This window comes from Leguminivora glycinivorella, chromosome 22, assembly GCF_023078275.1.
Source record: "Leguminivora glycinivorella isolate SPB_JAAS2020 chromosome 22, LegGlyc_1.1, whole genome shotgun sequence".
Lineage (NCBI taxonomy): Eukaryota > Metazoa > Arthropoda > Insecta > Lepidoptera > Tortricidae > Leguminivora > Leguminivora glycinivorella.
Window position 1 is genome coordinate 7,816,675 of NC_062992.1, and position 12,624 is coordinate 7,829,298.

Below are 12,624 nucleotides of genomic sequence, written 5' to 3' on the forward strand. Positions count from 1 at the left end.
TTTTTATTTTGAATTCTCACATAGTAACCTTTATAAAACTACAGACATTTGACACCATTTTATTTCTTATTTATTTTGTTTGGAATGTGAAACAATGCAAAAGAATATCTTACAAGGAAATTTACTTAAATCATAAAAAGGAAAGATAAGAAATGTGAAACACTTTAACACTATCCTACTGCTATCGTTAAAAATTATATTTATCACTGTTTCTTATTATCTATAAAATATTTTACACATGTGTCCTTAGAAGCTAATTGTTTTGTAATATTATATACAATATTTCGCGTATTTTGTAATTCCAAGTCGTCTTCCAACGCAAAATACTTCAGTCTGACGTCCGCGTGCTTCCAGTGTTCCGTGGATGGGATGTTTTTGATTGTTTGCATATCATATATCTCTATTTTAATTAAGTGAGATGAATACGCCCCATCATCTTGTCCAGATGATAAATTAGCCACGCCTTCTGGCGAACTTTTGCTTACATTCGAAGACCGTTTCAAGGTTTTACACTGCTTTTTAGGTCGTTCAAAGAAGCTGTCAATATTATTTCCAGGACGTTTCTTTGCGAGGGCTTGCTTAACTTTGAAACCAGCTGTACCTTCCTCATCGGTTGAATCACCCTGATTTTCCGGGTAGTAATAGTTCTTGAAAGTATTTTCAGAGAACTGAAACAATGAAAGACAATATTTTAAACACTATTAACAATTCTATTAATTAAATACAAAAAACACTAGACGAAACAATATTATAAAAAGGCAATATGGGTTACAGTAATTTAAAAAGAAAAACATACTCACGTCCATTGTTGGATCTGTCTATAAACACTTCACTTTTGAACGCACACTCCACTTCTCTATATACCACACTAGATACAAGGAGCTCTGGTACAGAAGGCTGCCTCTACAGGAATACTTATTCAGCCTCGACTCTCTTTGGCTTTTATACTCGTAATATGGTAGAGAGCAGGGGAACGTACCATAAATCTTGTTTCAACCAGTTCATCTTATACCTGAACGCAAACAATAAACTTTTTGTCATTTTACAATACAATAAACATCTATAATAAAGCAACTAAGTTGTTACAATAATAAATTCAAGTCACAAGAATTACCGGTGTGTTAGTCTAAAACATGTTTACACCAGTTAATGCTCTTTGTTAAATATGAATAGAAAGTATCATGCCTTGACATGTTCGTCGAAGGATCTCTTTACCCAAAACCCGAATTATTCAAATAAGCGGAAACAATAAATATATATTATCTTTAAAAATGCACAAAAGACATTTTTATTCACATAGAATTAGCCTTAAACATGTTTTAACCGGTTCTCAGTTTCTCACGTCGTAACAAGTTTATTGAAAGTATGCATTCTCTTAAACAATACACAAGTCATAAAAAATAATAATAGACATAGGTAAGTAAATTATTCAAAGAAGGTACAATAAATAAAGCAATTAAGCAAAAACGCAACTTCACAAAATTACCGAGGTTTATTCAGATACAAAACATTGAAATATATGTAAAAAAAAAGTTTGATAAGATGGGAAATTAACTTTTATTAAGACGTAATCAAAAAATTGACTTATTAATCATATGTACAAATTTGGTAATACAACAAAGAGATGTATGATAGAAATAGGTATAAGATATCATAAATATTCGAGAAAAAGAAAGATACGCTAGATAGGATCGTTAAGTTTAGGTATTTGGATAAACTTAAATGTAACTCAGAAGTTCTTAAGTTAAAACGTAATTATAATACATTTCATAAATACCTACATTTATAGAAATAAAAGTAAAAGTAGGTGAAACTCAGTTAGGTTTCATAAAGGTAAGTCTAGACTACTTAGGTTAACTAAGAGTAGGTTTTAATTAAATTTGGTTAGGTTACGAATGGAAAAGTTAGGTATTTTAATTAGGTTAGGTTAGAATCGCAATCCATATGATTACAAAGTTATACTAAAAATTAATTATAAAATACCTATCAGTATGAGACACAAGGAAAAGGTGTGCATGACACTGCCAGGTAGCTGGGTAGGGTAACAATGGTCTAGCGCCGAGTCCAGATCGAACAATAGAAAGGGTCGGTAATCCTTTTGTGACCGTCGTGCACAAGGTTTATTGTGTAAAGAACGTATTCTGTAAATACTAGAAGGAGGCTTCTGAGAGCGTCGAGACCCAGCGCAATGAATCTAAATGGGGGGCTATTGTTTTTTTTTTTTTTTTTTTTTTTTTTTTTTTTTTTTTTTTTTTTTTTTTTTTTTTTTTTTTTTTTTTTTTTTTTTTTTTTTAGTAAGACCATGGATGGGCGGTGGTGGGGTCCTGGGAGCAGGCCCCAGACCCGGGCTGGTAACGGGGGTACCCTACTACTCCCAGGCCTCCAGGTTTAGGCGTATTAGACTATTTTGTATGGTCATACATACTTTGAAGACTAAATTTTTATAAAATCATAAACCTAGATCATTTCAAAAAGGTTATCGAGAGTATTTGGGATGAAATGTGAAGAAAACGGTGCGTGCCGCGTGTGATCCGTTTGAGAAGCGTTTGAGGCTGGTAAACAAGTTAATGCTGGAGTTATTCCAAAACATTTGTTGTGAATGTAGTAAATAAGAGTGCCATTCATAAAATATAATAATAATGTAGTAACTATTTGTTCATTTTGTTTTATTGGCTATTTGTGCTGTATTCAAACTTATTGGACACGGTGTAAGTATGTAGAGGTCGAAATTCAACCGATTCTCGTGAGTACATTTCTTTTCGATTCACTTATTGGAACTTAGCAAGACTTTTTAGGGTTCCGTAGTCAACTAGGAACCCTTATAGTTTCGCCATGTCTGTCCGTCCGTCCGTCCGTCCGTGGATAATCTCAGTGACCTTTAGCACTAGAAAGCTGAAATTTGGCAACAATATGTATATCAATCACGCCGGCAAAGTGGTAAAATAAAAATTGGAAAAAAATTTTTTGTTAGGGTACCCCCCCCCTACATGTAAAGTGGGGACTGATTTATTTTTTCATGTCAAACCCAACATGTGATATGTTGTTGGATAGGTATTTAAAAATGAATAGAGGTTCACTAAAATCGTTTTTTGATAAAATGTATATTTTCGGAAATAATCGCTCCTAAAGTAAAAAAAAAGTGTGTCCCCCGCCTCTAACTTTTGAACCATTTGTTTAAAAAATAAGAAAAATATCACAAAAGTAGAACTTTATAAAGACTTTCTAGGAAAATTATTTTGATCTTGTTAGGTTGAACAGTTTTTGAAAAAAATACGGGAAACTACGGAACCCTACACTGAGCGTGGCCCGACACGCTCTTGGGCGGTTTTTTGTCTAATACCTAATTCTTGGTCAGATTAACTAATTGTCTCATTTTCAAGCAAAAGGTATTGTCGCTCTAGCAGGTTATTGATACAAAAATACGAGCAAATTTCGCCCATATGGTAAGCTACAATGTGGTATCTTTTACTAGATAACCTCACAATTAATGCTGGCGGTGGTGGCGGTTCCAATTTTAAATATATACCTATTTGTGTGACAACCAAGCCAGGTGTTATTTAGAATATTCATAGTTATTATCTTTATAATTCACTAAGGTACTTACGAGTAAGTATTTGAACTAAATAAAGAGCTATTAATTACTCTATAAATACCATGTTAAAATCCAAGGTCTTCCACAAACGTCAGTTATTAATTGCTGAAAACCTTTTGTTATCCTCCCTTTTGTTTATCTATTATAGTAATAAATATCTCGTTTTGTACAATAGATGAAGCCCACATGAAGTATTATTTTCAATAAGGAAATCTATTCATTATTTTAGACATTTAAGCACCAGCTATTTTGTAGCGTTTGAACACTGCTGATAAAAAATACAACCAGTTTTAATGTTCGTTCAACAAGTTTTTTGGTTAAAATAGCGCCTACGTGCTCTTTGGTTCAAACAACAAGCTACTTGTCATTTGAATCGGCAATATATTTGAATCAACAAGTCGATTTTATAAAAACAACCTGACACATATTGTTTTAAACATACGTTTGGCTGATTCAAACGGATAAACCGCAACAAGTCGAACTTGTTAAATTCACAATGCAAATTTCTCTCAGTGAAAGAAGAGTCTTAATAAGTTACTAGCGGCCCGCGCTCCGGTCACGCACAGGGATAATCATAAAAATGGGTACCTATAAATTGAAATAGATATCATACACGAAAGAAAAAAACGACAAGGCCCACTGGTGGCCGAGCCGGGAATCGAACCCGGGTCTTCAGCTTACGCGGCTAACGTCTTTACCACTAGACCACCCGCCCACCGTGGTACCCGACGAAATTTCTCTAGTGTATGTTATCTCTGCCTTTTTGGTTACCCATAGTACATAAATATACATTTGCCATCGCGGATTTTTTTGTACACCATTAGGGAGGCACAATTTCGCAATAGGTTATGTTTTGATATATAGCTCAAACGGTTTGGGCAGCGTTTTCGATTAAAGCTCTCAGCCAGCGGGATTTTGTCCGACTCTATTAGAAAATATCGTTATATTTATATAAATTATGACAAAATCTCAACAAATTATATACCTAAAACTTCCTCAAGAATCACTCTATTCATAAGTGAAAGCTGCATGAAAATCCATTCAGTAGTTTTTGAGTTTATCGCGAACGCACACACAGACAACATACGCGGCGGGGGACTTTATTTTATAAGGTGTAGAGAAGAGATAGAGAAGAGAAGATAGAGATATGTACAGTTGCTAAGATTTCATATTTTCCAAGTGAAATTTCGGTATATGATACATTTCATATTTTGAATAAAATAAAAAATACATCGCCTTCGTAGCAACAAGGGGTTTGTTTCAATATATAGTACGCATTACGCATTTAATTATCTGTTAAACGACTAGGTACCTTCTGCAATATCACAAATAACCGGCTGGTTATCTTAATTTTTCTACTCCCGAACTGTTATCCGTCATTTACAGGGTCGTGCACAGATCTTTAAAACCCTGCATAAAGGTCTATTCCCCAAAGCCAGCGTCCGCCGGCTTTCCGCGCATGCGCGCAGTATCGAAAAAACTGAAAACGCATTGTTTGGCTCTGTAACCATGGCAACGCCTTATAACGACACTGCGGGCGTGCGCGGGAAAGCTTTGGGCAGCCGAGCTGACAGTGCAAACCTTTGAGTCAAAATACAGGAAACAGTGTGAATTTCACGAAAGTTATTCAAGAAAACTATTAAAAACTAAGTGCATGGTCGTAGAAAAAGTATTGTATGCAACGGTGTTTAACTGAGTCAAAAAATACTCGTGGCGTCTCAATAACAATTTTCGGCTTCGCCTCAAATTGTTACCCACGCCACTCGTCTTTTTTGACCTCCTTTAAACGCCTGTTGCATAAAATACTATTACGTCACTATTGAATTGCAGATGGAGTATAAAATATACACTACAGTCACGTGTATAAATGTAAATTTTGCTCAAAAATATGTCCCATAGACCCATAGTTCTTAATTCGTCGACATTTGTACGAGATATACATAGGACATCTTTTTGAGCAACTTTTGTACACCAATATTTAAGTTATAAGTATGCTGTGCTAATAAACGTCTTTTCTTTCTTCTTTTCTTTCAATATTTTTACACTAGACTGTACTAAGTAGGTTTGGTGATATTGCAATTGAGCGCTTATCTTTGAAACCGACTTAGCCAAAGTTACAAGAATTAACGCTCCGCGGCTATCAAAGCGCAATTCTGTCGCACCAATATACGGAAGAGCTATAGTGTGAGATAACCACGATACGATACGCTTCGGTATTTTGCATACGATGCGCCCATTGTATCATTACCTCATTTTATCATTACCTCATTTTATCATTACCTATTTCAATTATAATCGTTTATATAGAAAACACCAATTAAAACTTAAGAAATGTATGCACAAAAATATATATTTCTGGCAAAAAAGGTCTCCTTATGCTAAATATTTTAAATAGGACCTTTTGTGATAGAAAGCCATATTATGTATGTATAAATCTACTACGTCGCTGGATTTTTCCTAGCAACAGGAACCCCGACCCGACATATTACAACTTTTATTAAATACCAGTTTTTTTCCGCGGCTTCGCCCGCGTACTTGTTTCCCGATACAAACTTTGGACAACCATTTCATCCCCTTAGGAGGTGAATTTTGAAATATCCTTAGTGCTCCTCTACACCTTATAAGGAACCTACGTGCCATATTTGGAATTTCTAGGACCAGCGGTTTCGACTGTGCGTTGATATGTCAGTCAGTTAGTCAGTTTCTTCTTTTATATATTTTTAACCCCCGACGCAAAACCGAAGGGGTGTTATAAGTTTGATGTGTCTGTCTGTCTGTCTGTCCGTCTGTCTGTCTGTCTGTCTGTTTGTCTCTGTGTGTGTCTGTCTGTGGCATCGTAGCTCCCAAACGGATGAACCGATTTAAGTTTAGTTTTTTTTGTCTGAAAGCTGAGTTAGTCGGGATTATTCTTAGCCATGTTTCATGAAAATCGGTCTACTATGCCGCGGTCGGGGGTTTTTTCAAAATTTAAATTTTGTGGTTAGGTTATGATAATTTAAATTACGTTTCAGGCATATTGGCTGATAAAAATAATAAGTCTGGAGCCGTCCTCATTCATCATAGCTCGCGCTGTGGCTGGGTTTCCTTGCTCAGCGGTCTACATCATCATGCCTTGCTACATCAAGGAAATCAGCGACATTGACCTCAGGAGTGCTTTTGGATCACTCTACATATTAATCAGGTAGGTGTTATTTATGGTAACATATCCTTGTAGCGATCTTCATGCAGGTTTCATGTAAATCACAGATGTCATATATACCATAGATCAAGCAAACGTATCTACTTAGCGTGTCAAATGAACTCAGTGAAATCCACTGAGTTGTCCGTCTTTACTCGCAGCTTGCAGCTTTCGGGCGTCAATTTTTGTAAGTTGAAGTCAACCAAAACATAAAAAATGCCTCGTTACGTGATATTCAATTGCAACAACACAAAAATTATGAACAATCAAGAGCCTGAGACATATTTAAAATTACAGGCAAGAATCAACTTCAGTACAAAATTTGACACGCTCGGCCCCTATACAAATATATGAATTTGTTTCTTCTATCTAAATTAAGTTCTGTGATGTAAATATTCCCCACCCCCTACCATTTCTTATTATTTACCAATGTAAAAGTCCCAAATGACACAGGTCTCTTTATCTTCCACCCAGTCTGCATATCTTTATTAGCCTTTTCTCTTGTTCTACTGTCTACATCGTCATTAAAGAGTCGGGATGTACTTATATGAAGCAATAACCACCAACTCAAATGTTCCATCTGACTCCAATGTAACCTCTTTCCGTTCCAGAAACGTCGGTTACCTGACAAGTTACGTGCTAGCAGATCTGCTGAGCGTGTACGCAATGCTGTGGGTGGGCTTCGGCGTGGCAACATTTATATTTCTAGTCTTCCTTATGCTGCCGGAGACGCCTGAGTATCTCGTCAAGAGGGGGAAGGTTGACGTAAGTACTCATCTTAGGGTCAGTTGCATCAACCACATTTGACAACACACGCAGATATCTATGGAACTTCTCATACAGAACGCTAAATCGGTGACAGACGGTTTGATACAACTGACCTTTAATGATTTTCTAGAACTACGTCCTAAAGGCGTAAGATTCTCTTTGGCAATTTTATCCCAAGGATAAAAACTTAATTAAGGAACGGAAAGGAAGGAATTTTATTTACAAAAAAATAAACTGGCAGGTTTTGTGTACTTAATAACAGTATTAACTGGAGTAAAAAGAACGTCACAACGTCTGTATTAGAACGGGAGTTTAATTTCGTAAACAATTTCTTAAAAATGCCTAGAGTTCACATCGACATCTCCTTTTAAGTTGTGAATTTACGAACTACAGTGATGGCACTTTATAAAAAAAAACTGAAAGCTCAAATCTGTGCTCTTGTGGTTTTATTTGAAAGTTGCCATAATCCAAATCGCTAGAGCAATCAAGAAGGCAAGCCCTAGTAAATACCAGTTGTGGTTCAAAATGATATCCATTACGTGATACGTTGATCTCACCTGCCGCTCTATTTTTTTCTGCAGGAGGCCAAGGAAGTGATGGCGTGGCTCCGGGGTACGAGCTTAACTGACGACCGGCTGGTCCGGGATATTGACACTATCATCTACCGTGATAAGCAGACTACCTTGGAAGCGAAGTCCACGTGGGGCATTATATGTAAGTTTTTCTCTTTATTATTCCTGGCAGAGTGATCGTGGCTGTCACATTTTAAATGTCCCGTTCTTCATAAAATTGTTCAGCTATTAGCTTTAATTGCGTGTTTGTAATAACGAAAGTTGCTAAAAGGCACCGTGCCCTGCATGCCGTAATGAGACACGTGACCAAAGATTACCATGTAGGAGAAGTCCGTATAGAACAATTACAATTCCTGACTCCACTTCTTTCTGAGCAGTTGGAGTCAAGCTGGCGTAAGGCAGGGTAGAATTTAACAAAATCCATTGACTTAGGGGTATCTTCTTGGATCATATCATTCAGATTTGTCATGTTCTTAAATTTGTATTATATTCTGCTTTCATCACTTTTGTCTCGTTCTTATGTCGATGATCTTGACTTTGCCTTTTTATTATTAGGGCACATTCGGTAGGAGAACTTATTGTGATACTAACCAGTCAAGTCACCTGTCACTGCAATGTCACAGTTTCGTTTTCTTTCAACCCCTTATTTGCCAAGAGTGGCACTGAAGCTTTAGTAGTTTCATGTGTTCTGCCTACCCCTTTATGGGATACAGGCGTGATTGTATGTATGTATGTATATGTAACCAGTCAAGTTTTATATCCATCTTTTCAGTCCACGACGCAACCACGAGAAAAGCCTTCATAATAACCTGGGTGATCAAAGTGGCTCAACAGTTCGACGGGTACCTGATCGTACTCATCTACGCTAGCACCATCTTCGACGTGGCAGCTGACTCTGTCAACATCAAGCTGACTGCCAATCAGCAGGTTAGAATATTTATATGAGGAAACTACCGGAAAAGCCTTCATCATAACCTGGGTCATCAAAGTGGCCCAACAGTTTGACGGGTACCTGGGAAGTGCTAAAGCCGTCTTATTAGTACCTAATTATGGATTGTAGAACTTTTGATCAATTCTAATTAACACAGGTCAAATTATAATCTATTGAAAATATTTCAACTTGTGCTATCTTAAAATAGTCACACCACTATATATATAAATTAAATAGTTATTTGTTATACAAGGGGGCAAAGTTGTATTTTAACGCCGAGTGTGGAATTGAAAAACGAGCAAGTGAAAGGATTCTATAGTTGAACCACGAGCGAAGCGAGTGGTTCGAGAATAGAATCCCGAACTTACGAGTTTTTTAACACACGAGAAGTAAAATAAATTTGCACCCGAGTGTAACACAAAACTTTTCCCCTCACTATAGCGAGGAAACTACAACGCAAAAAATGCGTTTATCACTGCTTCCAGTAGTTCCACAGATGGTAAATCATCTTTATTACTAGATTCACCTACTTTTATCAATTTTAAAGCAGTTAATTTGACTTTATTCAAGGTCAAATTACTTTACCCACTAGTGGATAAAATGCGTTTTTACCCGCTGGTATTAAAGGACAAAACACGTGTTTCCGAGCTAGTGAGGGGAAAACCAGAATAAAGCACACCCACTAGAGGCCTCCATCCAATCCAGCCTCAGGCACTAGCCTTGGTCACTTTTTAGGGTTCCGTAGTCAACTAGGAACCCTTATAGTTTCGCCATGTCTGTCTGTCCGTCCGTCCGTCCGTCCGTCCGTCCGTCCGTCCGTCCGTCCGTCCGTCCGCGGATAATCTCAGTAACCGTTAGCACTAGAAACCTGAAATTTGGTACCAATATGTATATGAATCACGCCAACAAAGTGCAAAAATAAAAAATGGAAAAAAATGTTTTATTAGGGTACCCCCCCTACATGTAAAGTGGGGGCTGATATTTTTTTTCATTCCAACCCCAACGTGTGATATATTGTTGGATAGGTATTTTAAAATGAATAAGGGTTTACTAAGATCTTTTTTTGATAATATTAATATTTTCGGAAATAATCGCTCCTAAAGGAAAAAAAAGTGCGTCCCCCCCCCTCTAACTTTTGAACCATATGGATAAAAAATATGAAAAAAATCACAAAGTAAGAACTTTATAAAGACTTTGTAGGAAAATTGTTTTGAACTTGATAGGTTTAGTAGTTTTTGAGAAAAATACGGAAAACTACGGAACCCTACACTGAGCGTGGCCCGACACGCTCTTGGCCGGTTTTTCTTTCATATGTGTAATTTATTTCGGTTTTAACTTTTGATCACTAATCTATTGTTATCATTGATTTTAGGTAATGGTGGTAGGAGCAGTTCAGCTACTAGGTTCCATGTCTGCAACGGCACTGGTCGAGAAAACTGGAACGAAGGTACGTTATGTAATTAATGTATAGTTCCTAGACATCTTCTTTCTTTACCACCCACCACACTGAACTTCGTCTAACTCTTATTTTTCACTGACCTAATAAATACAAGTGTTTACTACTACTACTGCAAGTTTAATACTACCTTATCTCACGCGTATCGTACAACTTTTTACAGTACATAATATGGCCATAATACATACTGTAACATCTCGTTGGCCGTGTTAGTTAAATCACGATATTTTTGTCACGTGTATTAAATTGTTTACCGATTATTCTAATAAATTAATGATTGGCATGTCAAATTAACGTTTGACTATCGTTGTGATTATCGTAAATAGCAGTAATTGTGCATAGTTATCTCGATGTCAGTAAATTGGTTTATAATTGAGAAGTATTACACTAGTAGGCACATTCATTTATACTCATCATTTGTGACTGATATCGTTATAGCTGCATCCCTCGTGCATCAATTTACATAAAAAAATTCAAGCAAGATGATCAAGACTAGTAAAATCATTAATAAGGCTCATTTAGGCGAGACGCGAAGTCGCGTGCGATTTTAGTTAACTTTGCAGACTGGTGAACTTACATGCGATTCTTCACACCAATTAAATACCGCAATGTAGTGCTCTCGCATCGTGTAAATGTGACCTTATAATTTGTAAAGTTTACAGATGCAAATTGAAACAGATTTTTACGAAAAAGTATAAATTTAACTATTCGTCGCTATCTATAGGTAATATAAGGTACGTACACGTCAAATTCGGGGTTGCAACAGAGCAGATACAGTCACACAACCTCTGCAACCTCAAAATAGGCTCTTAATTTTTGTGGATTAGCAACATACCTATACAGTTACCTATAGGTAGCGGTTGCATTGGCGACAGCCTATTCAGTATGCCTGCTCATTAAATAATGCCTAAACTCATTAGGTCCAAATTTATACTAAACTTCTGTGCAATTTTGTAAAATCACCAATAGCCCGCTCCAAACAGAGCGAGGCGCGCCGCGAGGCAATGTGCTCATGTGGCAAACGTGTTAGGGTCCCCCCACATCTAGCGTCTCGCGAGCGTCGCGTCGGGCCAACTGTATGGAAAAAGACGCCGCGTCGACGCGACGTCGACGTGGCGTCAGGCTTTGCCCATACAGTTGGCCCGACGCGACGCTCGCGAGACGCTAGATGTGGGGGGACCCTTATATAGACGTGCCTCGGCCGAGGCATGCGCGCGTTTTGCTCGGTCGAAGCACGTTTTCCGCGTGAGCACATTGCCTTGCGGCGGGCCTCGCTTTGTGTGGACCCGGCTAATTCTTAATCGTCTATTTCAGAGACTCCTAGTAGGCACATCATTCACCATGGGCGTCGGCATGGGTATACTGTCAGTCTGGTTCTACCTGACAGCTGTGGGCGTGAACCTGCCCGGCTGGGTGCCGGTGATGGCGCTGTGTCTCGCCATCGTCTCCGACGCGGCCGGCTTCCAGCCCGTCTCCTACATCGTCATCACCGACATGTTCACCTTCCACGTGAGTAATAGTCCATATTTTCAAAGTTGTCCACCCCACTTTTTTTTTATTTGGAAATTTTTATGTGTTTTCCACTCAGAATCGCGAGCTCTTTCAATCCTAATAGGAGAAAAAGGTATCCTAAGGTTTTTTCCCATTCCGTTATCATTTTTTCATACATTTTGTATGGCGGTAACGGAATGGAAGGTTCGAAAAAATTTTTGGAAATCTTGGGATATTTTTTTTTCCTATCAGGATCGAAAGAGCTCTCGATTTTGAGTTTGAGTCGCGTAAAAAATACCCATGTTACAAAAAAACGGATGTAAGAAGCGCCTGACATCCGTTGGCTCGTTGGGTGGACATCTGAAAAACTGCGGGGCACTTCTGGATGCGATTATTCCAGGACTGGGATAAGTGGCGTACACGAAGGGAGCCCTATGCTCAGCAGTGGGATTAATGGCTGAAATGATGATGAGTTGAGTAAGTACCATCACCACCAACTCAAGGGTTGCACTAAATGTAGCTAGCAACTAGCAAGATAAGCAAAGCAAATGAGTTCTCATTCATTAAATATAAACAGACACTGAAGTTACATAAATAAGCTGCACTATATTTTGGTGGACTTGTAAGTATACGATG

The 12,624-nt window shown here is 37.7% G+C and overlaps 1 protein-coding gene across 2 annotated transcripts in view; it reads left to right on the forward strand.

Annotated features, from left to right (window-relative positions):
- Window positions 1-12,624, forward strand: part of LOC125238006 (facilitated trehalose transporter Tret1-like) — a 37,570-nt gene that overhangs the window by 20,973 nt on the left and 3,973 nt on the right. For both annotated transcript variants that reach the window (XM_048145276.1, XM_048145277.1), the window contains exons 2-7: window positions 6,604-6,773; window positions 7,382-7,535; window positions 8,120-8,252; window positions 8,883-9,037; window positions 10,414-10,488; window positions 11,812-12,006. In XM_048145276.1, coding sequence (XP_048001233.1) covers window positions 6,604-6,773; window positions 7,382-7,535; window positions 8,120-8,252; window positions 8,883-9,037; window positions 10,414-10,488; window positions 11,812-12,006 — 882 coding nt within the window. The remainder of the gene's footprint in view (window positions 1-6,603; window positions 6,774-7,381; window positions 7,536-8,119; window positions 8,253-8,882; window positions 9,038-10,413; window positions 10,489-11,811; window positions 12,007-12,624) is intronic.